Source organism: Folsomia candida, unplaced genomic scaffold, assembly GCF_002217175.1.
Source record: "Folsomia candida strain VU population unplaced genomic scaffold, ASM221717v1 Fcan01_Sc009, whole genome shotgun sequence".
NCBI lineage: Eukaryota > Metazoa > Arthropoda > Collembola > Entomobryomorpha > Isotomidae > Folsomia > Folsomia candida.
In genome coordinates, this window is record NW_019091201.1 from 3,683,847 (window position 1) to 3,711,327 (window position 27,481).

The following is a 27,481-nucleotide window of genomic DNA, read 5'->3' on the forward strand; positions in this document are numbered from 1 at the left end:
GTTGAGTCAGCAAGAAATTTTACTTGACTCAAAATCTTGAAACAGTTGCTTCTTTAATTAAAACTTTTTTTAATTGATTGCTCCTCGCTTCCTTCCACCAACACCAGCACGTTCTTCGTCGTTCATCTTAAAACATCAATCGAAGAAGACGAAGACGAAGCAAGAAGAGCTTCACTTTCATCCTGAGAGAAAAAAGGACAAAAAGGTTTCGTTTCATTATTCACAAGCTGGCTGGTTTGCAAATCCAATCCTCACACTTTGTTCTGTGTTCAACGAAGGAAAGTAAGTGTGGGTTTGGCAGCTAAGAAGTATTAACGTCTAATTTATCTACTTGGTTGGATTGGATCCGTTCATACGAACGTAACAAGTTCCACTAATAATACGAACGTATTCTCTGTTGGTGAGAAGAAAAGTGTGACATTTTTACATTTTAACAGAATTTTTGTCTCAAATTAAGTAATTTCTAAAAGTTTTCCTTCGACACGGTGCAGCCCAGTTTCAAAAGAGTGAATATTTACCAAAGTGCATTAACTTTTAGGACAAAAGTGGAAATATTTTAGGAAGGAAGGAAGAAAAAGAGGATTTGATCAAATCAAGTGTGTATTTAGAAAAAATTAAGCACTGAACTGTATAAAACTATTTAATAAGTGCAGCCAAATAAGTGATCTGGAAACTTTGAAATTTTAAGGAAATATAGCAACCATTCCATACATCATCCGGACATACTTAAGAACTCAATCATTATCATTTAAAAACGCAGGTAAGTAGAACAAATTTCTTCCTTTTATGTACAAAATGTGCATCGAATTCATACCCATTTACACAAATTGCACACATTTCATCTGCCCTCATAAAGCGTTAAATATTAGCTTATTTAATTGCCACATGGCCGATACGATATTAATTATTATGTCATGTAAATAAATGCATATGCAAATTATTTAAAATTGGTTAAAATAGTTACAATATTTAAATAAACAAAGGTCATGACCCCTTTGGAACTAATAAGCATTCAAATCCAGAAGCATTACTTTCCTCACTTTATCAACTTTACACTGGATAAAATGACATTAAAATTTACCACAAAACAGAACCACCAGAACATTACATATATATAGTAGTAAATCCATCTCTCTCTCTTTATCTTAATCATTATGCTAATATATGTATGTGCAAAATGTGAAATGTGCAAAAAATTGGCCAAGTTCACAGGCATGCAGTTCTTTCAACTCTTCTCTACACAAGCCTTATCAAACATTTGGATATTGCACTTTACATATGTAAAATGGATATTGCTCTTATCAATAATTATGGACAGACATGTGTTTATCGCGCATTTTTGCGTGACAAAAGTAATAACCTCCTCCTCCTTCGGGCAAACAAAGTGTGGGTGGATTGGATTTTGCTCAATTTGACAAAACTTTAATGAAATATGAAATGTCTAATTTTAAAATTCATTTCTTCATTATTCAAATAAAATGAGTGTGTAGCTTATGCAGCTCCGGGGTCTTTGACATTTCGAATTTTCACACAATTTTCCATTTTGTCATGTGAAAATCTCTATTTGCCTTCTTTTTTAGTACGAGAGAGAAAAGTGAAGGCAGATAAATAATTAAATTTTGCGAGACAAATTTCGCGAAGCGTTTTCTCGACCTACACAACGCATAAAATGATGTTATATTTGTCTGCTAATATTTGCACGATGGAGTTTTTGCTGCCTCCGTAAAAGTAATAACTTCACTCAACGCATGAACATATTATGCAGTGGCCGCGGAAGCAGTGGGGACATTAACATTGTAGGATGGGGGGAGGGAGGGGTTTATGTAAGATGGGGAGATGATACGGACATCGAACAACCGTGGGGACAGAGGGACAATGTCCCCAAGCTTCCGCGGCCACTGTATTATCAGCTTAAAACTAAAATGTATCATTATGCAGCTAAATACCTACTCATTCCATTTATTATTCCCGATTTGATTCGAGGGGCGTCATTCTCATCGCAAAATTGTACTGACATGACAAGTAGTGACAAGTCAATCTAGTAAAAGCGGTTACTAATGGTGGGCAGGGGCCGCGGAAGCTGTGGGACATTTGGGAACATTATAAGATGGGGAGGAGGGAAGGGTTTATATAAGATGGGAAAATAATGCGGACATCGAATAACCGTATGGGGATATTATCCCTCTGTCCTTCCGCGGCCACTGCTTGTGTGTAGGTGGCTGAATAAAATCGCACTTTATAAAATTTCCCTCCAGCTGTCGGAAATGTGTCGCAGTGGAGAATGTCATGTCATTTCTGTGTATATCCGATCTGCCTGACTCTATTTCTCTGCATAACGCATCATATTTGCAAGTCAAATACTTTGTGACAGTGGGAATTGGAAATGTCCTCTATTTGAGCTCGGAATGAACAAATGTCACTCACTCATGGGCTAATAATCAATGAATTCGGCACATCTGGCACCCATTTTTATGGCGAGTAGGCTGACCATTCTTCTCTTAATTGAATGAGCAAGTAAATAACTAACGTGAAATCCAGTGGCCGCGGAAGCGTGTAAAATGTCCCCACGGTTATTCGATGTCGGCATCATCTCCCCATCTTATATAAACCCGTCCCTCCCCATCCTACAATGTTAACGTCCCCCCATGTCCCCACGGCTTCCGCGGCCACTGGTGGCATCCAGTGTCAAATAAATAAATGCGTATGTAGCACTAATAAATTCAATTTATTAGTATTTACAAACACATAATTTGAAACAATGAGCATTTTTTAGAAAGCAGGGTCAAGGGCAATTTTAGCTGCTCCAGTTTTGGAACTTTTCTCCATTATCAATTATTTCAAAGAATGTGACATCCTATTTTGGTTGGAGGGTGGAATTCAGGATTTGTAATTTGATTAAGGGAATTCTCATTGTGAGTTAATTTGCATGCCAAAAGTTGACCATGTCAACGATGCGTGGTGGTCCAAATACTTCCGTCTTTAAATAAAATATGTACTTATCTGTTTGTTTACTTACACAGGGTCGCATAAATAACATTAGTTTCGACTAATTATTAACATGCATATTTACGTTTAAATTGCTATTTCATAGCGAATGAGAGGTTAAAGAGTGCATATTTATGTCGGAGCTATCTTATCTCTTGCAAATTTCGCAAAGTTTAGGGACGACCAATGTATATTTCAGTGGCCGCGGAAGCTGTGTGGACATTAACATTGGAGGATAGGGAAGGGACGGGTTTATATAAGATGGGCAGATGATGCGGACATCGAACAACTGTGGGGACATTGTCCCTCTGTCTGTCCCCTCAAGCTTCCGCGGCCACTGTGTACTTAATAAGAGCTTGACGACAACTACTTTCACAAATCCTGCCTGATGGTCGGAACGACACTTTATTCTGTAATTTATCTCGTTTTCAAGAGTAGCTCGAGTGAGTTGAGACTGTCGTCGCATTAATGTGGATCAAACTCCAGACATCCAGCAGCAGATCACAAAAACATAAAGTGAAACCGTTAATCTCTCCTTCCTTTCGAAACAAGCAACATCTACATCACATTTGTCGTATTTATTTTCTGTCACGAACGAATTTGACAAAAGAACACATTAAATAAAGCAAGAGCAACGCTTAGTAATTAGGAGAAAGGCGGAGGAGACACTGCTCGCCTGTTTGTACTAGAGGTTAACGATGTCAAATTTCCATTTCTATGTACGAATAATGTACAGAAGCAGTGGCCGCGGAAGGGTTGGGATAGAGGGGCAATGTCCCCACGGTTGTTCGAATACCTGTTCAAAAACAAAATTTTCATTCAAAAGTCAGTCATCCAAATTTCTGACTTAAGATTTTCATTCACATTCACATTCATTTTCTTTCAAACTCATTTCATTTCACTTCACTTCTTTAGACTTGATTTCTTACTTCGTCTCATGTATTAAGCATAGGGTGAAAAATGAAAGGAGTGAGAAATCATTTCATTCACAGTCATTCATCTGAAATGATGGAATCCTTCAATCATTTTCATTCAAATGACAGGAAATTCATTTTCATTCACGATCATAATCAGTCAAATGAATGAAAGTGAACAGGTATGATTATTCAATGTCCCCATCATCTCCCCATGTTATACATATATAACCCCCTATCCTAATGTCCCCCGATGTCCCCCTAGCTTCCGCGGCCACTGACATTGTACAGAAGAGAAGACCAAAACCCAAATTAGTCGCAAATGTATAATTATGACTGGTTTGTGTTCTTCTTTATCGTCTACTGAATATTCATGCCGGTCGTGGTTTGTTATCTGCCTGACTGACAAGAGTCCAGTACAAAACCCACAAATTTCGAATGTACATTTCTGTTATTGAGGTTAAATGCTTGTTACTTACTCGCAGACAGACAGACGTTCTGCAAAACTTAATGAATCGCCCACTTCAGTCAGTGTCTAATTAACTTTTTAATTACGGAACAATTTCAATCCTTGCCTAATTATGAGATGAAGTCAAAGTCAGAGTTGTTATTACGAATATTAAATATGAAGCAATCTGTACTTGACAATTTAATTAGCACCAATTGGTTATTACTCTTTGAGTGAAGGGAAACCTAACAAAATATTGGAAAACGATACAGGTTCCAGATTATTCTTATTTCCTTAAATAAATTGTACCAATTTTATGTATGTATCACCTGCAGTGAGAAAAAAATCACTGATTTATTAAGTCCGTGGGCTGCTTTTTGTGGTCGCTTTGTCCGTCCGTCCATCTGTCTGTCCGTGGGCAGGATATCTCTAGAACACTTCAACAGGATCAAACCTCACTGTCGCCATTGTGCTTCTAATTTTTAATTCTTGATCCAGTTCGAAAATGGGGTCAATTAGACCACCCCCCACAGCGCCAAAATTAAATTTTACCTTAATTTTCATACGGGGTGTCATTTTAAAGGAAATTTCACCACGAAATCAACCCCGTCAATATTTTTGACATCCGACCACCACACGACCATAAGGATGAGGTCAAAGGTCATAACTCCTATAATTTTCATGCTGGGGTCATTTTACATTTTCCTGTACAACGCCACTTTTTTATGTTCGTTCAACACCCTGAATTTATGCATGCATGTAAACGTGGAGGGAATCTCATTAACGAAAATCAAGGCTATATTTTATTGCATTTTTTCCATATATCCATTTCACAAAATATTAACAACTTTGAGGAATTTGACATAAAATGTGCAGCCAATTTTTGGGGGTTTCTTGTGTTATAATAATAACACAAGGCCCTCATTTAATGCGCATACAAACCCAGTTAGTAAGCTACTAAGTGATCATTATTTTATCGTGGAATTGATCATGCAGGCGTCTTAAGGATTCCGTCCAGTGCAAGGTGAATCACTTATTATTTCGTCAAGTCAAGTGGAAGACTTGGCTTGAATAATTGGCAAGTGCAGACCAATTACTTCGTAGCGTGAGTGATGTGACATCTCCCACTTTTCTGCTTAATTGACAGCTATTAATACTTATGTACACGAGGAAAATTATTCAAGCTTTTTACATACATAGTCGTAGTTTACTTAACGATAAATACAAAAATATTGAGGGCTGGGTTGGATTATTGATACAATTTTATCTCGCCAGCACATTTCCATTCTGGTTCGGAATAGGAGGAAAATGATTAAATAATTATAACCAGATTAGATAAAGGACCATCATTAATGAGTCGATTTTCTCTTAAAAATAGGATTTTATAGTCAAGTTAAACAAAATATTAATGGATAAATTTTGAAAAATTTACCGACCTTAAAAATTAATTAAAAATGAAGCTTTCAATTTTCCTCAAAATGGCAAACAAGTTGCACAATTTCAAATTTTTTTGCAAAGTCAAAAAGGCTTAATTGAAAAAAATTGTTATTACTGATTGTCCAACAAGTTTGTATAATTTCTAAAAATCTTAATAATTAAAAAAAATTCAATAATTGAAAAAATACAAAATCTCATAAAACTGCACGATTTCCTACCATTTCCCAATGCATTTTATGAAAAAAAATGTACGAAAATGACAACTATTTCTTCTTAATAAGTTGATCTGTTACTACCTAAACTTTTGCATGCATTTACTTATTTAAACATTATTGGCCAGAAAATTCAAATTTCTAACATTTACAAATGCATATCATAACGTTATTTTATTTAAAAAGTGTACGAGAATGACAACAATTTCTTGTTAATAAGTTAATCTATTACCACCTTAGCTTTTTCATGAATTTATTTATTGGCCACCCACAGCAAAATTGATGGACGTCAGTCACTCGTAAATTTTTCAGTGGAGTAATTACACCAATATTTTATTGCAATAATGTACAGGAATTGATGAAGATGCGCGCAACACAACAAGGAAAAAATAATTGATCTTTGTCATGCAATGAATAAAAGAAATGTGTTGCAAATTCTGAAGTCATGTAGTTCACTCACTTCATTATATGAATGAATGACACACTTTTTTAAGCTGATGTGAGGACACATGTATTTGTATTCAAGTTAAAATTAGTGTGTGAGACAAAAGGGGAAGAAAGAAGAAAAATTGATATGACGTTACTTACTTTGTCTTCTTTTGTTTCTTAAATAACAAGGACGCCCAGTTTACTTGCTAAAAGCTCTATTTTCATCATCCACCATAAACCATTTCATTTCCGGAGTGCACAAATTTCTGGTGAGAGAGACAAAGATTTTGGGGGAAGATCTCCAAATAGAATGTACAAACATAAACAGACATGAGACAAGAGGAGAATGCATGCGTTACAAGAAATGAAAGGGGTCTTTTGATCTTTGTTGGGAAAAAAGTTTTGTCTGGCTGAATAAAAAACAGTGTTACTTTTTAGAATGAGTCTGGGCTTAGGGAACCGGTAAGTCTGTGTGTCTGCATATGTTTGCAATATGCTGGCGGATAAACCGATTTTATTTTAGTGCTAAAATGCATATTTGTAGTTGGCCAGTTGTGGACAAGTGGGTGAGGTATTATTTTCAAAATTGTATGAGAAAGCTGAAATTTGACGTGCAGAGTGTTAGTGGTTTTTTGAAAATGAAAGTTTCTGAGGTGAAATTTGAAAATTTTTCAATCAGTGGAACACATATTTCTTTCAGAAATGCTCTTAAAAAGCTGAAATTCGACGCTAAATAGCTTTCCATGAAAGAATATGAATTTGAAAACGAGCAAAATTTTGAAGCGGACTCTATCCCTAACTCGGGCTAAGCGAAGTCTGTATGCATTGTACCTTTTTAAATGCATGATTCCAGAGTTTTTTTATATAAATAAATTTGATGATAACAATTGTTGAACATGAATCGATTTAATTATAATAATGATAGCTTTACAGTAATAAAATACAATTTAGCAAGTGCAAATGACGCTAATTTGTCCCCTTGTGTGTCACGATTGCTGCCGCAATTGAAGGTCTTCTTATTAACATAAAATCATATCATCATGATTGCTTATCGAGAACTACCTCAAAATTGTAAAATTCAGTGTTTTTCTGGCAAATTGGTGTATCCCTGATTTCCTTAAAATTGTAGAAATCTCTAAATTTTTTCAAGCTATGCGTGTGATTATGCACCTCTATGCAATTTTCAATGATGCAGGTAATGCAGTTTGAGCGGATGCATGAATTACTTACATCCATCCATCGAGATAAAGATAAATTAGTCGAGTCAGCAAAATATCCACGCTTGACTTAACACTTTACGTACACATTTCATTACTTTACTTTATCCATTTTAGAACATCCCATTTTTTGCTGTGTAGCAATTTACACTTAAATATATACATGCATGCATAACATAATGTGGGCCCGCACGGATGTTGTAAATCTAAATCGCAATAGATAACAATGCATTGAATCCTATGGTCATTTTGCACTTTCGAATTTATATTATCTCTTTTCATTTGATGTCTAATCTGTCGAATTAAATTTTAAGATGTGATTTGAGTGGACACGTTTACTGGAAAAGTTGGGAAAGACCAGTAAATTATGTGTGTATATGATTGACAAATTTAGAAGGGAGGTCTCCCAGCGGATGCGATCCGATTTTGGGAAAATCTGTGTCAATCGATGACAAATTTAATTAGTATGAAATCTGCGAAAGACAATATCTCCCAATGGGCACGTATGGCCGAGAAATTTGCATCGGAAGAGGAGAAAACGCGCAGTAAATTTGGAAAGTGTAAAATTTGTCGCCTTTAATGTGCGTTTTCTCCTCTTCGGATGCAAATATCTCTGCCAAACGTGCCCATTTGGAGATCGTATCTTTCGCAAAATTTCATACTAATTAAATTCGTGATCGATTTCCCCTAAATTGCTCAAAATCTGAGCGCATCCGCTGGGAGACCTCCCTTTTCTAACTTCTAAGCTTTTAAAGCCTCTCACCTCACCTCACTCACGTATGTACTCAACTCATCTGAATCGAAATCTACACAATTAATAATCGTTAATGAGCCGATTATCTGCATGCATGCAGCAGCGGTGACCAAATGCTGATGACACATTGTCATTAACATTCACTTTTTTTCTAATCAGCAAGGATTTGCAGCAGAGGTCGATATTATCACGACGATGTCGTTACGTTACGTTCGTAGTCTATCGACTTTACCATACTTTTTACCATTCAAAGACAAAACAAAACACAATCTGAACTGTGCGGATTAGCAAATGTCTGGATGTCTTTAAAAAAGGAGAGGGGAAACAAAAGCCAGAAATATTTGGAGCCTTGACCAAGCAAGAATTTTAATCTTGTTCTTTTATTTTTTAAAGATGATAAATTGGTCTGGCGTGACACTCAAGAATAGAATTGTCATGTTCAAGCTCATTTAATTTATGAAATCGTTCGACCCTTATTCGCATTTGCATGAGTACTTTTTTAGGTTCCCAATTATTCGTCTTTCTAATTTTAAACTGATTTTTAATCTTATTCTAATTTGGAGGCAAAGTGCAACATCGAGTAAAATGCATCTCCCTTTCTCTCAAGGACAGTGGCCGCGGACAGAGGGACAATGTCCCCACGGTTCCTCGATGTCCGCATTATTTTCCCATCTTATATAAACCCTTCCCTCCTCCCCATCTTATAATGTTAATGTCCCCCAATGTCCCCACAGCTTCCGCGGCCACTGCTCAAGGATTATGTACCCATCGTCATCATGACACTCAAAAATCTACGTAATCTAAGGTTGCATCTCCTTAATTCTTCTTATATTTTGGGTTTGGGTTCGTTTAAATTAAGCAAAAAAGCAGTTCAAAATTAAGTATTTGTGAAAACTTTAAATTTAATTGGCAAAACTGTAACGCGTACAAAATTAGAATATTCTAAGTGAAAGGGTGAAGGCTGACTTTGCTGCGATGTCAAAATGGGACGGACGGACGTTCTGCGTCGACTGTAACAGATTTAGTGACGCGACGACCCATCCATCCCACAAAAGTGACACAGTAATTTTAAAATGTAAATTTGTAACTGCAATAAAATGTTACACTAAATTAATCTGCATGCAGTTAATCGTTACGAAATTTATACGCTGTATTCATGAACCTGTCGTCAGTTCAAGAGATCATTTAGGTAACTTTTTTTTTTCATTACATAAATATTATATAATTTTGTAGAGTACCAACCAATTAACACCTCAGCCACATATCATATCATGTACATACACACACTAAATTTACATAGTGCAGATATCCATCTCTGTTATCCACACACGATATAATATTTAATCAGACAAGCAGCATCATATATTCATTAGCAGGTTATGGTTTGACAGAGTCGTGTTGATTTTCTCGTCTGCATGGTTTTGTGGTATTGACTCATTATAATTTTTTTTACTAGTTAGTTAACTAACATCATCCCAGAAAACAATCTTACAAAATTCATATACTAAACAGGCTAGACGTTCGTTCGTATAAGGAAATAAAGCACGAGTAAGCAAGCAAGTAAGAAACAAAAGGTCGTGCTCGCATCTAAATAAAAACCACATTGGTCTCTTTGTCATTGAGCTTTTGCATATTCGTATGTGCGAAATGTATCAAGTGTGATATAATAAATTATGACAAAGCAACTCTTGCTTTTATAACAGAAGAATTTGACTCTTAAAGGTTATGCATGGATGCAATTGCAATTTGGCCAAGTCAAAGTAAAAATAATGCTGTGGTAAAATGCTTAGCAGTGGGTCAAAAAATGGGATCAGCCAGCTCAAAAATACATATGTACAAGTGCAATATGTCGAATATAATGCATGCCTAATACACACCACACGCCTTAAATATACATAAATGTGTATGTACTTCGATGGCTAAATAAAGCAACTTCATCAAGATTGAGATGAGTGATAAGTACGTACGTACATTGTACATATTGCTGCATAAAGTGCAGTATGTGCATATTATGCATGCTTATGTGTTAAGAATGTATGTGTGTATGTACATGACAAGGAATTAGATACCCTGGCCTATATAACCAATGATCAATTTATGTAATGTAATGCATTCCTGTCCTGATGTACACACACACTTAACGAAAATTTACATAAATTCATACTTAATTTAAAATTTTTATTAATGGAATTTTGAACAAATTAAGTACTATTTTCTATCAAATAAATTTCCATAATGATCAATTTTGATATGTGCATGTACACCTACTTAACGAAAATCTGCTTAAACAAGTTCATAATTTCAAAGATTTTTTAATACAATTTTGAACACGTAACAAATTATGTAAATAAATATTTTTTAAGTATGAAATAATTTTTTTACGCCAGGAATTCTCTTTTTAACAAAAGCTTCTCCCATCCGACACGTGCTCTTTTAATACGTAATCCTCGTGTATGTATTATTTAGCTGCGTGCACCCAGTGAAATAAAGTGACATGCACAATTCCTTTGCGTGCCGGTTTTTCCATTGTGTATTTACTTTGAGAGTTGGTTGACAAAGGAAAAAGTCATCAATATCAATATTTATTTGATTTGGTGATCCTCCACGTAATCCTTTCATCTCAGCAGAAGCAGCAGAACCACAGTGGCCGCGGAAGAGTGGGGACAATGCCCCCACAGTTATTCGATGTCCCAATCATCTCCCCATGTTATATAAACCTCCCTCCCTCCTCCATCCTACAATTTTAATGCCCCCAGATGTCCCCACAGCTTCCGCGGCCACTGGGAGAATTCAGCCTACTCAAATGTATGTGCATGATGCAGTGGCCGCGGAAGCGTGACAATGTCCCCACGGTTATTCGATGTCCCCATCATTTGCCCATCCTATAAACTCTATCCTCCCCTATCCTACAATTTTAACGTCCCCCCATGTCCCCACCGCTTCCGCGGCCACTGCGCCCATCAGCCTAAAAGGGACGACAACTTCTAATTGAAATTCATTTATGCAACACACTGGACTGGAGGAACCTGTTGTGTGTGACTCCGTGTCGCAGAATCCGTCGTGAAAATGTCACTTGTCATCATCATGCCCTCAACTTGTTCTTACCATTTAACAGCAGAAGATGCTTGTGTGCATACATACGTCAGGTGTCCACTTCAGTTTAGTAAACCAACGTGGTCACCATCCTTTACTTTGTTTTTGTAGAAACAATTGAGTGACAGTGATGTAAAATGTGAGGAAAAAACTGTGAAATGAAATGAAATGAAAACCAAAAAGCTGATTGAAAATGCGTTGAAGGAGAGGAGATGAAGTAACAAAATAAAGGAAAACAGGTTGTCGTACATAAAATGCATTTATTCATTTCGTTTTATTTGATAAGTGGAAACGGTTAGTTGCACGTTTTTTGAGGGGATTTTTTTAAGCGAGTTTAAACTGCTGGCTATGAATCTTTAAGAGAGTTGTGCAAAATGGTTGGTTTTATGGTCAAGTTGAACCGATCCGATGGTGTCAAATGGTGGAGTAAGATTTGGAATGTAAACACTTTGCATATGGGGAAAAATAGTCATATTTTCCAGAATGCATAAGTTGTAAATGGAGGCGGAATTTTTTATTTTTTTCGCCAAAATCAAAGGTTTTCAAGCTTTTCGAATTTTGACACGATTTCAAGAATTAAAAGGCTGTATGGATTCGAAAAATATACTTTTCAAATTTTTGCGAATTCTAAAAACTCTCCAAAAACTTCATACTCCAAAACTTCAACAACTCAATCTATGCAAGAGTTAAATAAAATTTACTTCATACATTTTTTATTGACTTTGAAGTCTTACAATTTCATTATTTTAACCAAATATTAACTCGAATTTAAGTTTCTTCGTATCAATAAATTCTACAAAATTCACAGTAAAAACATAGGTACATATACAATATCAGTGTTATAAATACATGCCACTACCAACTAACTACCTGCACATAAGTAACAAGTGACTCTTTGCGCAAACAATTTTATGCAAATTCCCTACAAAGGCGATTTATGCATGACCAAAAGCAGATGTGACTTCACAATACTTCAACGCTTTATGTTTTTCATGGAAAATTGTCATATGATAGTTCTTGTTAAAAAACATACATATGTAAACTTTGTCACTTAATAAGTACTATTTCTCGGTAGCATTGAAAATTCGGGGTAAATATTAGTTTATCATGTTTTACTATCTCATATTATTTCATATAAAATTTAACTAGGATTAAATAACGTATGTAAATCGTTGATAGAAAGGCAATTAACTAATGTGCCGGTAATTAAGTGCTCATCTATAATCTATGTATGGAATGCACCATGTCCTAATTCACATAAATACATATGTAACATTGACCATACGCCATAATGCTACATATTTCCAGTTATAACTTACCTACGTATTTAAATACACAGATAAATAATTAGTCCATATAAAAGAATATAAATCTACCCGACGAGCTAAATATGTAAGTATGTAATTCATGTCAATTCAAGTGTTCCAATTGGACCGAAAGCGTCAATTCCAAAAAATTCAAAACCGATTAACGTCACCACCAAATAACCACTTCACACCACTTGAACCACATTGTACATACTTATTGTGCATATTATGAGCTAAATACAATGCACATATGCAAATGTACATACGTAAATCATAACACGATGCAATATACCGCAGTAGTTTAGTTGCTACCCAAGTTGAGTAGCAAAATAGCAAAGCTATAAACATACATACATAGGCAAATTTTTGCAAATAAATTATGCAAACAAATCAAATAGTGCAATTCATATAATCCATAAGTATTTTATCAATGATAATAAAGAACTTTCGCCAAAATCATCGCCTCGAATTTACTAAATTTAACGATTAAACATGATAATTCATTCCTCCTTTAAAAGAAAGGTCATGACTTCAACCAACATTTTGTGACCAAACAAAATCCAAAATCCAATCCATCTGTCATCACAAAACATTCGTGTTTCCATTGTGTTTGCCAGAAACAAACTCACGAGCTGAGTGAGGTACGTAGATACGTAGATATTAAAAAAGGAAACTAAATATTTGGATAAAATGCGCATTTAAATGGGCACAATTTATATAAAATATCTACTTATCTCACACATGGAGCATTAGTGACATTGACATTGCATGGCAAATTATGCTTTTAGAAAGGTCAAATTAAATAGTCCAGTTTGTCGTGGAGGAACATGAACAAAACGGAAATTGCATGTCACGACGATGAAAGTGCACCTGCCTCACTAATTTGTCACTTATCATCATTTTGAGTCATCTATCCCCATCCCATCGTAACGCGTAATCACGTTTCATTCATAAAATTATGACTTTTCACTACTCGTACAGAGATGCAAATCTGTGGTTTGGTGTCCCTCGTAAAATTCGGGATTACTTACATAGCTTAGGATCTCGATCTCCTAAATATAATTACATGCTCAAACTTGTCGTAACCTTCACCCGGTAAAAGTTGGGGATTAAGTTGGCATTGGAATTTCAGAGTAAACTGATATGTACAAAGTAAATTTGCATACATATGTACATTAGTTTATTCTCCATTCACCTTTTTCTTGCACGACGAAGACGTAACATATTTGCAAGGTGTTTGCATATGTATGTACATAAGTTGTTCCTTTAACCCACCACCTTTCACCACCACTTTCTCATCCCATTCTTGATTTATTTATGCCACTTCTTTAAGCCCAACCCCCAGACGGAAGAAATGTCGTGGACAACTAGACAATAAATTGCATTACAGTCTTCTCACTCGATCAGTGTATTTATGCATGAAAGCTAGAATAACGGGAGAAACAGTGTTTCGGGTCACTTGCAAGAAATAAGGGGGAGAAAGTGGTTTCTTGCAGGGGAATATTTTGACCTGGGAGAAATTCAAGGCGCAAAAAATTAGTTCCCGTCGCTAAGCTTCGTACAGCGAGTGGTTAGATGGCGCATATTTCTTGCAGTTTCTTGCAGTTTCTTGCAATTTTTTGCAATTTTTTGCACCTCGCATTTCTCACATTTCTTCCTTTGCACTACAAGAAATGTAGCAAACCCGCAAGCAACGAAACACTGGGGAACAAGTATAAATGCAATTTTGAGCCGTGTGGCCAAAAAAGTCTCATCTTTCATGAACTACGTGACTCCATTTTGGCAATGATAACCATGTGTAAATACATGCAAAAAATCTCTTGTCTTTTCAGACACGATAAATAAAGTCAAGCAATAAGTAAGCTAAGCTAAGCTAGCTAGCTAACAGGAATTTAACCATCAGATTGTTAAGATCAGCAGCGGAAGGAAAGGAAATGCCATACCCACGACCATTTTCTTGCACATATCTTTAGTTAGTTATCTAGTTGTTCAGCACATCACTGGTTAAAAATAGTTTGCTTTGCTTCCTCGTCCATGTTTTCCTGAGCTGGTTGCAAGTTTTTAAAGTGAATCATCGCATCGCATCGTTGGGGATATCATCATCGTCGTCGTAAGAAGTTTATTTTTCTCGTATGAGAGAAATACTTTCCTCATGTGATGAGTATGAGATCAGATTTTTTTTACGACCTAGTTGAACAAGCAGTCCCGTCGGAGATTTTACTATTTGCAGATGTACTTTTGTTGGTTGGTGCGAGGGTCATAGTTTAATTGCGGTGGAGGAATTCTGTACGGCATAATATTTGCATATGGGAGAATTCCACATTAACTTTATGGTACACACGATTGTACTGTTACTGGTACGATTAGTTGGTGTATTTTAGATTTTATGGGTAACTTGCGCCATAGTTAAATCATAATAGTGGCGTAAATTGCCCTTGTATTATTAGGATCTCATCTTATCGCGATCATGTATTTATGGGTAACTTGCGCCATAGTTAAATTACACCACTGGCGTAAGTTCCCCTTTTATCGGGAATCTCATCACAATGTTCCCCTTTTATTTAATCAAACTTTTGGCCATCCTTGACTTCGCAAAATTCCAGAACAGAAATTGGCAAGTGGAAAAAAACAAATTAGCATGTTTCTTAATGACAGTAGTAGTAAATCCATGACATGATTCACATCCATACAAATACCTCCTCTTTAAATACTTTTTTTTGTAACAACAACTTACTTCTTACTGAACAACAAGCAAAGATTGGTCTTGTCTTATACAAACTATTTCATTCAGAAACTCGTCGAATATATGAATAAGGAGTGTTTCTAAATATTTAGTTGTGGAAAATTGGACAAAGACGAGATGACATCACATCTTTAAACCTTTTGTAACACGGCATGAATGATGGCCTCCTATTGTTATTGCTTGACTGGAAAATTTCTCGCTCCCTCACTCAAATTTTGCAACATCATCGTGCAAAATCTCCGGAGGGGATAGAAAGAAATCCAAACCACCAAACCAAACCATGCCAAAGCAACAAGCTATCGTGGTCCAACAGGTACACATTTTTACTCCACCGACCGACTTCGATCGTAGGAACGAATAGGCGAATAAAATCGTATCAAATCTTTAAAGCCTGCTCCCCGAGAAGGCAAGTCCGCAATATGCAAAACTTGGTCATCTTCCACCCTCGTGGCCTGATATGTATGAAGCTATGTCCAACTTTAATTGAGCCCAAAGTCCATTAGATCGGTTGACCAATCAGAAACATTGTCTTGTTCTGTTACTTATTATTTTGCATAAATTATTATCACGTAAAATATCTATCAGCCCCAATAATAAATTCGCAAGAATTTGCATGACTCTTCTTCTCCTACGACGTTTTCCATCATTTTAATACCAGACGGAGATACTTGTGTACATAAAATGCAGTGCAAGTCGTAGTAGTGCGTCTCTCTTTTTAACCGAGTCATGATGTTCTTTATAAAACCAAACCATGCATTCACGCTTGACTACTCGAGAGATGTCCGATTATCGAAGAGAAGACAAGGTACTTTTTGCAAGGATGAAATGAAAACCACTTTTGTTTTCTATTGTAGTATATCCTACTTAAATATATCGACTCGCCATCCTATCCTACTAACCATGTTTTGTTGGGCCGGTCGAGTTAAACAGTGTGTTGGGCTAAATCCGCAATCGTGAATTTTTTGCAGACACAAGAAAGTGCGTCGTAGAGAGGATGATGGTCAAAAGTTGGTTGGTTGTCTATCTCGATATTCTCCTCCAGGAGTTTAGTGAGACTGGGTGGGATTGAGGTTTTCAGAGGGTGGATATGTATTTACGAAAAAATGCCAAAAATATGTAAGAAATATGTATGAAAAATAAAATAAAAATTCGTAAAATTTGTATTTCTGAATATACTGCTTTTGGTTTTTTTGTAGTTAAAATAAATTCGTTGAAATATTTACAAAAATATATGTATTTTTGAAAAAAAGAATATCTAAAATTTTTATATATTTTTCGAATAATGAAATTCTGAAAACCTAGGAATATGCTCCAATATGTAAAAATATTTTGAAATTTTATTACTCTGTGCGAGTTAGGTCTGACCACCCACAAACCTGAAAATAAATACATATCCACCCTCTGCTGATCTTCTGTAGACACGAAACAGAGACACAAAAATTTCTCTTATTGCAAAAATGAGTAGAAAATAGAGAAAAATCCAGCTGGCCAAGCCAATTTACCTTCTTGTCCCTGAAATATGTGGCATTTGGTACATATGTGCTAAATCATGATTTCATGGAAATAATATTTCCCCATAATTGTAAATACATTTTTGCATACATACACCGATTAAAATCTCGCTATTTTTTTGCAATGCAACCTCTTTCTTGACCGGTTTACGTATTGAAGTGTCAATAAGAAGAAATGATGACCAAAAGACATGCATGGACGGATCTGATCTGATACCTTACATAATAGAAACTGGATTATAAATTTGGTCGTTTGGCCAGTGTGCCATTCTCCTCGTCGACTGACAAGGTTTGGACCAAGATCAAGTCCTCATTATGCAATAAAATGAATAATATTCGCGTCGAGTTTTACTATAAATCCGGTTCAGTCGATCAACAAACTGTATTCGCATAAAGTCTTTTTTCTCCTCCTCTGCCATTTTTTTGGCAAGATTCCACACGTCAAGGTGTGATTGCAGGGGAGATACATAAATTAATATTTCGCATATTTATTTGTCCAGTCCAGTGCATGAAATGCTAATTTCTTTATTTATTAAATTATTCTTACCAAGAATTCCAAAACTGTGACTCAGAAAAATTGCGAGATCAGGTTTTTGCACTATTCCATTTTATTTTTTTTGAATCTGCCCTTTTTTATGCATGTTGCTAAATATTTGCATTTCGTTTCTGACTTTGATGAAAGAAATGGCTTCTTTTTTTCTGGACTGTCAGGAGATTGTGATGATGAAGGCGAACTGCAAAACAAATATACAAAACCACCCCCATAAATTTCATCGCATCACTTCCCACGTCCGTTAAAAAATCTCTCTAGTAAAAAATACTACGCGTACTCAAATACCTACATAAAAAGCTTCACATTCCTGGATGAATGTATAATTTGGCATCTAATTATATCGTGAATACATACAGTTAAAAAGATATTTGATACATATTTAACTGTGTTTTTTTTACGGATGATGATGATGTTTAGAGATCATTATCAAAAAAAGAACTATTTTCAGCCTTCTTTTAGTCATGATTATTGATCAATGTCAAAAAAATGTGAGCCTTTATTCAAATAAACACTTCTCCAAAACTGATTCTAAAGGAAAAATTATCAAAAAAACTTTAATCCATTTTTATCCTCGTTTCGTTCATCGTAAAAATTGCACTGACACCTGTCTCGACTTAATTATTCTGCTTGGCTGTCTGTATACAGAAATAACAGCAGAATGCTTTTCAGAGTAAACATTTGAGATAAAATTAATACCTATTAAGTGAAATAAACACCATTTTTCACTCTATATGATCCACATTTTTGTCAAGGTTGGGCTGACCAATTTTCCTACATATTTGGCTCTCGAACTACACAATGCGTTAAGATAACACCCAAGATGGCGTGAAGTAAATGAGGATTTCTGGTGTTTCTAGTCAATAAATAAGTCACAATAAAAATAAAAATATGTGATACATTTTTATCTCCATTCTTCCCTTATTATCTGCCCAATTGGAGTTTTTTGTCTCAATCTTTCAAACCAGATTATGCACCTTTTTTGTCCCAAGTTGATTTGATAATGTAATCAATCCCAGTTACTGAACTAAATCCTTCTGAAATACAGACACAAATCAGCCACCCACTAAAAACTCGTCAAAAAAGCAATTACATATCCGGCCGGATGATCTTTTCTTTGATTTTGGCAATACTTAAAGACAAAAAAATCGCATGCATAGAAATTATTATGTAACGTCATACATGGCAATTCAAATTAAAATGCCATGCTTTGTTTTCTTCTCTTCCTTTATTGCATCACACTCTAAACTAACCAACTACCTACGTACACACGATATTGTTATTCATTACAAATGACTATATTAGAACAATCAGAAGAACTCAAGTTCAAGATCGACCGAGTTCTCCTACATAAAATCCAAGAGTATTGGACAAGGCGACTTAGATACAGCAAAGTCATTGAAGTTTGGGTGTGGCTGTTGTAATAGAGCGCTTATTCACTCTCTGGATATTTAGTGAATCAAATACAGGCCAATTTACCAAACCAAATTAAATAATATCTACAAACTACTAACGCCTTTCGTGAAGGTGAACTTTTCACAACAACTCCTCAACTTCCCATTTGTTTACTAGCAGTGGCCGCGGAAGCTGTGGGGACATTAATTAACATTGAGCAGAGGGGGAGATGATGCGGACATCGAATAAATGTGGGGACATTGTCCCTCTGTCCGCGGCCACTGTTTATTATTGACATCATTTCTTTGAGGAGTCACCTCCATCCATGAGACTCATACCGGATCTTGTACATAAATATGTATACTTTGTCTTGTATCATTTTTTAAATGTCGATCCATTTAAATTACTTTTTTTTCATTTAAATTATTTTAGAGGTGAAGAGGTCAAGAGTTTACTCTCTTTTTGTATTTAATAAAATCGTGTGCAACTGTTTGCACTGCTTGCGTAGATTCTATTTCATTTCATTTCATTCAGTTTATTTTGTTAGTGCAACATATCTGGAGTAGAATCTGGCTGGATGGAATGGATGGATGGATGATGTAAAAAAGGAGAATGATCTATTTGATGTGCGTCAATTAATGAAATGACATTATAATGAATGACATTGCCATTCATTTCATCTCGGCGTGCACAATATTTGATCGTGTAATGCAAAGGCGAACTTCACTTTTATGTATTATTCGTGTAATAACAACAATACGGTTGGGATCGTGTAATGACATAAGTTTTTCATAAATAATTTTTTTTGTGTAAAACTTGTAGAGTGGATTGGGTTGGGCGATTGCGAGGCAGGTTTGAGCTAGATAAACATATTTACATACGTATGAAAACAGATCCGGATTCGTACAGATATTCGACAAGATTTGTTTATTTGTCGCATGCGGTTTTGTAATTTATGAAGATATTTACGGGTAAAAATTGTATATTTTTTTAAATTAATGAACTCGAGACAAAGGAAATATTTAGTTTGTCTGTGCATTTTATGTTACATTTTTTATTGTTGTTTTATTTTGATGATTTATTGGCTCAAATATTTATTAGTTTATAATTTTATTTGTGTCCCTCAAATGGAAAATGGAAAATCTTAAATAAAATTGGAAAAATAATAATTTTTCAAAATAAATAAAGTTTGGCGTTAAACACGATAAAAATATAATCTGGATTAGAAGAAATTCGGTATGTTATGATACCCAAAATATTGTTCGATGCTATTATTTCGTCAAAAAATTTAGACGAGACTTTGTAAAATTTCAACTGGTCAATCTTACTAATTGATAAATAATTTGATTTGTACGTTTTAAGAAATGTAACTGTCAGAAATGTTGGTTCTTTCATAGTTTTAGAGTCGTGGGAGGCATCTATGTCTTAAGTGTGAATTAACGCCTCGTGGAATTCTTGAGTTGGGGTGGAGCTTTTTAGTGTAGCCTCACTTCTCTTTTGTCTGTCTGTTGTAGTAGAAGTCTAGTGAGTTTAGTACAGTAAAAGTATTAAATAACAATTATTTGTGGGTCATTTTGATATTTGTGCATTATAATAAACCCCTTATAATTGTACTGAGTTCCGTGTTAACAATCTCATTGGTCATTTATCAGAAACGAACCGATCGTTCACAACATTTGGCGCAGTCTACAGGATAGTGACTTTAAGTGATAAGTGCACTAATCAAACCGAAGGATAAGTGACAATGAGTGCGTACAAGACTCAGCGAGGACCCATTCGGACGGCGTTCACGAAGGCCATCACCGAGTTGACGACGGAACTTGATAAGGAAGAACCAGACGGGACGATTCTACAGCAGCTCGCGTTGCGGTTAGAGGGTCATCATAGCAAGCTCCTCCAAGTGAATGATAAGGTTGAGGAGGCGTTGTTGAAGGCCGGGGACACCACAGCAGAGGAATTTGCATCGGAATATGCGTCGGTTGTCGAATATAAAGAGAAGTTCACGGATGTCACTCTCAGGCTGAAGGAAGTGATGGAGGAAGAAGAAACGTCCGAGGCGTCAAGTAGTGGTAGCAGCAAATCCAAGTCGAAGATAAGGCTACCAAAGTTGGAGTTCAAGAAGTATGGAGGGGATCCGAGAGAGTGGCTAAGCTTCTGGGGACAGTTTAAGAGTATTCATGAGAACGAGTCAATGTCGCCAGAAGAAAAGTTTCAGTATTTGTGTCAAGCCACAACAGATAATTCGAGAGCTAGAGCTATTGTTGGTAGTTATCCTCCTACTGCTGAGAACTATCCTAAAGTGATCGAAAGTTTGAAAAGTCGATTTGGACGTGATGAGATCCTTATCGAAGTGAACCGTCTTTCTCATCTGATGGAATTTCTCAGGGTCGAGGTGGAAAGTGACGTCCGAATCAAGATGGCGCAAACTGGATTTGGAAATGCTTCTTCAAAGAAAGAAAAGTATTTGACGGAGAAGTCAGATCCAGTCTCTACAGCAGCTGAGTTGTATAATGGAGATTCGCCTGTCCAGAAAACGTGCATATTTTGTGAAAAGAAGCACAATAGTCAAGATTGTTATCAAGCAGCAAAGATGAGTCTCGATAGCAAGAAAAAGAAAGTTCAAGAAAAGAGAGCCTGTTTCATCTGTTTGAGAGTTGGACATATTTCGAAATCGTGCAAGTCTAAAGTGAAGTGTCCTTTGTGTGGGCGTTTGCATCACGCCACAATGTGCCCCGAGAACCCAAAGAATAAAGTGGAATCTGCTACGAGTGAGAGTGCAAGTGCGGACACCTCAATGTCAAATTACAGTCATCACGACGTAATGCTGCAGACGCTGGAAATAAGAATCAGCAACAAAGCGAAGAATGAAGAGAGACTGGTTCGTGCCGTGATTGATACCGGGTCGCAGAGGTCGTACGTGTCCAAGAAAGCAGTTCAAGTTTTGGGATTCAAGCCGATTGGAGAGAAAAGGATCATGCATTCCTTATTTGGGGGACAACAGACAGATGAGCAGCGCCACAAGTTATTTGAGATTGCTCTGCAAAGTAAAGATCGTCAGTTTCACTGCAAAATCATGGTTTTGGATCAAGAGAAGATATGTGGCAAGATTTCAAGAGTACCACAAGGACCATGGGTAAAAGAGTTAAAAGGTGCAGGTATTGAGCTGACTGATGTTGACGTGGATGATGAGCTGAGAGACATTCATGTGTTAATTGGTGCTGATGTGGCTGGAGATTTGTTGACTGGAAATTTATATAGGACCTCGAGTGGACCAGTAGCAATTGAGACGAGATTGGGATGGACACTCATGGGGAAAAACAAGTCAACGAGAATGGGTCAAGATGGCAATTCACTCATTGCTACATCACTGCATGTTGGGGACTTGGATATCCAGGCGTTATGGAAGCTGGATGTGATTGGAATTAAGGATCCCTGCGAAACCAAAACAAGAGAAGAACTCATGGAATCAGCCTCAACACACTTTAAAGAAAATGTGAAGATTAATAGCCAGAAACGATAAGAGGTCGCTTTGCCATGGATTGAGGGTCACAAGCCCGTTTCAGAGAATCGTCTGCTAGCAGAACGGAGACTTCAATCCGCGACCAACAAGCTATTAAGCGCCAATAAGATGACAGAATATCAGAAGATTTTTGATGAATGGCTGGAGAGTGGCGTAATTGAACGGGTACCAGAAGATGAAATTGAAAGTGTAGGAAGCTACCTGCCCCACAGACCCGTGTTTAAGCCGAGTAGTACGACCACTCCCACTCGCCCAGTGTTTGATGCGTCTGCAAAGACGAGCAACTTCCCCTCATTAAATGATTGCTTGGAGAAAGGGGAGAACCTAATCGAGCTGATTCCGTCCGTATTAACGAGATTCAGAGCAAAACGGTACGGAGTAGTCTCGGATGTGAAGAAGGCTTTTCTGCAGATATCAGTGAGAAGAGAGGACCCGAATTTCCTAAGATTCCTATGGTGGGAGGACTTTGCAACAAAGAAGGTGGAGGTATTTCGACACTGCCGTGTTGTTTTTGGAGTGTCATCCAGTCCGTTCTTGTTGGCGTCAACTATCAACCACCATTTGGATAGTGCTCGTGAAGGAGGTCGTGAGGTCGCTCAACTTTTGAAGAAGTCCTTGTATGTGGATAACTGCATCGCCAGTTTAGATGATAAAGAACAGTTGGAAGAATTTGTGCGAAAATCAACTGCGATAATGGAGCAAGGAAGATTTGATTTAAGAGGCTGGATTTGGAGTGGAGAACCAGAATATTCGGATGATGTTCGGATCACACCAGTGCTTGGATTACTCTGGAATTTAGAATCAGATTGCATCTCACTTGACGTGAAAGATGAAGAACTCGACGGAGTTCTTACTAAACGGAAGATTCTGTCAGCCGCCAATTCTGTTTATGATCCTCTCGGTTTCTGCAGTCCCGTCACGCTAATGCCGAAATTATTACTGCAAGAATTGTGGATGTTGAAAACCGGGTGGGATGAGGGCGTGCCTGACTCAGTGAAGAAAGGATTCGACGTGTGGAGATCAGAATTAGCAGCGTTAAAGAAGATTCAAATTCCCAGATGTATTTTTCGGGGTGTGACGACTAGCCGAAGTATTCATGTTTTCTCAGATGCCAGCAAATACGCTTACAGTGCCTGCGTATTTATGAGAAGTGAAGGAGTCGACGGAGTTAATGTGCAATTAGTGATGGCAAGAGCTCGCGTGGCTTCAGTGAAGAAGATGACCATCCCTCGTTTGGAACTTTTGGGATGCTGTATTGCGGTCCGGTTGGGAAACACCGTGAAGACGATGTTGGAGGCGGAAGACCTCCCCATTAATTATTGGACGGATTCAAGTTGCTCGTTATATTGGATTCACAAGAATGAGAATTGGGCAACATTTGTGAATAATCGAGTCCTAGAGATACGGAAGAACAGTAACGTGGCGGACTGGAGGCACGTTCCGGGCGTGCATAATCCTGCCGACTTACCATCTCCAGGGTGTGGCGGAGCTAGATTAGTTGACCTCAGATGGTGGGAGGGACCAGTCTGGCTAAGACAACCTGAAGAAGACTGGCCGAGGTCAGAAGTGAATTGTGATCTGAATGTAGCGATGGCAGAGAAGAAGACAGTGGTCAGTCACCTCGCTCTGGAATCAACAAGACCTTGGTATTTGAACCATTTCTCAACATATCGTAAAATTGTGAGAATGGTCGCATGGATCCTTCGATGGAAGAAGATCATCAAGTCAAGTCCTAAGCCTGCTGGACCGCTGACATGTGAAGAGGAAGCGGATGCGGAGCTGAGATTAATTAAGTTAATTCAAAGTGCATCCTTCCGTAAGAATGACCTCGTACTCAAGCAATTAAATGTGATTGAAGATAACTTGGGAATGTTACGAGTCGAGGCACGAATCGTGAGGAGAGCAGACACCATGGAATTCAAGCTCCCCTTATTACTACCTTACTCTCATCAAGTAGTTGACATGCTGATTATGCATGTGCATCAGTCAAGAAATCATTGTGGAATCCAATACTTGATGAGCATTTTGAGAGATAGATTTTGGATTCTTAAATCAAGACAAGCAGTGAAGAAAGTTGTCTCTAGCTGTGTGAAGTGTAAGAGATTTTCCAGTAAGAAAGTAACCACACAGGAAGCACCACTCCCATTGGATCGTGTACGTGATGCGGCTGTATTCGAAATTGTTGGTATCGACTTGGGAGGACCACTGTATCTGAAAGGAGGACAGAAGGCTTGGTTCGTCGTGTTTACTTGTGCCGTCTACAGAGCCGTACATTTGGAATTGGTGACGTCGTTGTCAACAGAGGCGTTTCTTCAAAGTTTAAGAAGATTTGTTTCCCGTCGTGGTCGTCCGTCTGTAATTTTCTCGGACAACGGGACAAATTTTGAGGGTGCAAATAACGCTTTTGCAAAATTGGATTGGAAAGAGATTACCACCACCACTTCAGTCAATCAAATTAAGTGGAAGTTTAATCCGCCAGCAGGACCGTGGTGGGGTGGATGGTGGGAGCGAGTTGTCGGGATGGTGAAGGTCCTACTTCGGAAGGTGTTGGGACGAGCAAGTTTGGATTATGAAGAATTGATGACCGTGCTCTGTGATTGTGAAGAAATCATCAATTCGCGTCCTCTCACCTACCTGTCTGACGATCCGGAGGATTTGGCCCCTCTCACACCCGCATTGTTTTTGAATGAGATGAGAAGTTATGGACTTCCAGAAGTGGATGATTTGGAAGCCAACTTCTTCAACAAGAGATATCGCTACCGACAACAATTGCGAGAAGATATCAGGAAGCGGTTTCGAGATGAGTATTTGGGGGCTCTTGTTCAAAAAGGAAGAGGAAAGTCGAAAAGGTGCCCTGAAATCAAGTTGGGTGACATTGTTCTGTTGGAAGCTGTGAACAAGAAGCGTGTGGAGTGGCCGTTGGCGAAGGTCATGGAGACGTATCCTGGACCGGATGGAATTGTTCGAGTCGTGAAGCTCAAGACCAAGAATGGAGAGTTAACTCGACCGGTGCAGCGTGTATTCCCTTTGGAAGTTTCGACCCAGCAACGCATTCATTTTTCTGTTCCAGACACTGTCAAGAAAATTGGTGAAAGTGATAGTGCAGTGATTACTCGTAGTGGTAGGAAAGTGAAAGTCCCAGAGAGATTGGGCATTTGTTAATATGTTTATTTCCTACTAATAATTTCTTATTGTTGTATATAATTTCTGTTCAAGGTTTGATTTGACCTTCTCATGTTTCTTCTAAGGTCAAAGGTGGGAGTAATGTCAGAAATGTTGGTTCTTTCATAGTTTTAGAGTCGTGGGAGGCATCTATGTCTTAAGTGTGAATTAACGCCTCGTGGTATTCTTGAGTTGGAGTGGAGCTTTTTAGTGTAGCCTCACTTCTCTTTTGTCTGTCTGTTGTAGTAGAAGTCTAGTGAGTTTAGTACAGTAAAAGTATTAAATAACAATTATTTGTGGGTCATTTTGATATTTGTGCATTATAATAAACCCCTTATAATTGTACTGAGTTCTGTGTTAACAATCTCATTGGTCATTTATCAGAAACGAACCGATCGTTCACAACAGTAACATTCAAAATAAAAGATTAAAATAATTTATTACAAAAAAATCCAGTTTGACGTTAAATTATTTTTTAAAAATCCAGTTTAACGTTAAATAATTTTTTAAAAATTCAGTTTGACGTTAAATTATTCAAGAAAATCCAGTTTGACGTCATAATTTATGAAAAAAAATATAATCTTCATTACAAAAAAATTATCGTGATACACTAAAACATTGAAGGGTATTGTTTCCTCAAAAAAATTGGGATAAAACTTTATTAAATTTCCACTAGATTATTGACTAATTGGTTCTTGTCTCATCAGGTAATAACTCACCTGCTATACATACTTCCATAAAAGTGCATTATTTACCATTTCGTCATTATTACTGACGAATTACAAGGCCTCAAAGTGGTGACACTTCCTAAATCCGGATTTCCTTGAAAAGTGATAAAGAAAAAAATAACCAAAAAGTCTGCATTTATTCAATTACTTCATAAAATCATCGCTGGAGTCACACTACAACCATTAATTTTGCCCATTTTTATCTTAGTTCCTGTACATTTGTCAATTTTGCACATATTTTATGGATCCATATGGATTTTTTTTGCATGTCCATCAATTTTTGCATGTACCCTTAAGTGTTAAGCACCAAGCAAACCACTTAGGAGTGAGTTGTGGTTAGCAAATAAATGGATAGCGTGACTTTTCCTCCCTCCTCTCAAAAAGCCATTCTTGAACAACAAAATAAGGCATACGTCATGTCACTCAGTCAACTAAATAGCAAATAATTCACACTTTAGCTCAAGGAGTGAATGCAACTGACATATGATGTGCCTACGAGTTGAGTAGGGACGTGTCACATCGTCGTAAAGGGCTTATTACCTCATCAATGGGTATCACAGTCTTATTAGTACAATCACTTATTTACGGCCAGACAGTGGTCGCGGAAGCTGTGGGGACATCTGGGACATTAACATTGTAGGATAGGGGAGGGAAGGGTTTATATAAGATGGGAAGATAATGCGGACATCGAACAACCGTGGGGATATTGTCCCTCTATCCACACCCTTCCGCGGCCACTGCATCGTGTACATACATTTGAGTAGCCTGAATTCCCCCAGTGGCCGCAGAAGCCGTGGGGACATCTGGGGACGCTTTTTAGGATGGGGGGAGGGCCGGGTATATATAATATGGGGAGATGATGCAGACATGGAACAACCGTGGGGACATTGTCCTTCCGCGGCCCCTGCGTGCAGACACTAAATGCTGAAGAAGTGCATAAGTGGTCTGGTCTGGCCATCCATGAGATGAGATGATCATGCCCATAACCAAGTCAAAGTGCAACCAGCCTTTTTGGCAAAATTCCTAATGGGCCTCCTCGCAAAATGTCTCGCAGCAGCATCCAACTTTTTCATACG

At 37.3% G+C, this 27,481-nt stretch overlaps 3 protein-coding genes across 3 annotated transcripts in view; all 3 read left to right on the forward strand.

Annotated features, from left to right (window-relative positions):
- Positions 1–264: 264 nt before the first annotated feature.
- LOC110854402 (terminal nucleotidyltransferase 5C) overlaps positions 265–27,481 on the forward strand; it is a 77,721-nt gene continuing 50,504 nt past the window's right edge. The window contains exon 1 of the mRNA XM_035855069.1: positions 265–760. The gene's annotated coding sequence lies outside the window, so the exon portion shown is untranslated. The remainder of the gene's footprint in view (positions 761–27,481) is intronic.
- On the forward strand, positions 20,740–22,515 carry LOC110854179. Its single transcript, XM_022102578.1, has one exon. The coding sequence runs from the start codon at positions 20,740–20,742 to the stop codon at positions 22,513–22,515; it is 1,776 nt and encodes a 591-aa protein (XP_021958270.1).
- On the forward strand, positions 22,624–25,677 carry LOC110854180. The gene has a single exon (XM_022102579.1). The coding sequence runs from the start codon at positions 22,624–22,626 to the stop codon at positions 25,675–25,677; it is 3,054 nt and encodes a 1,017-aa protein (XP_021958271.1).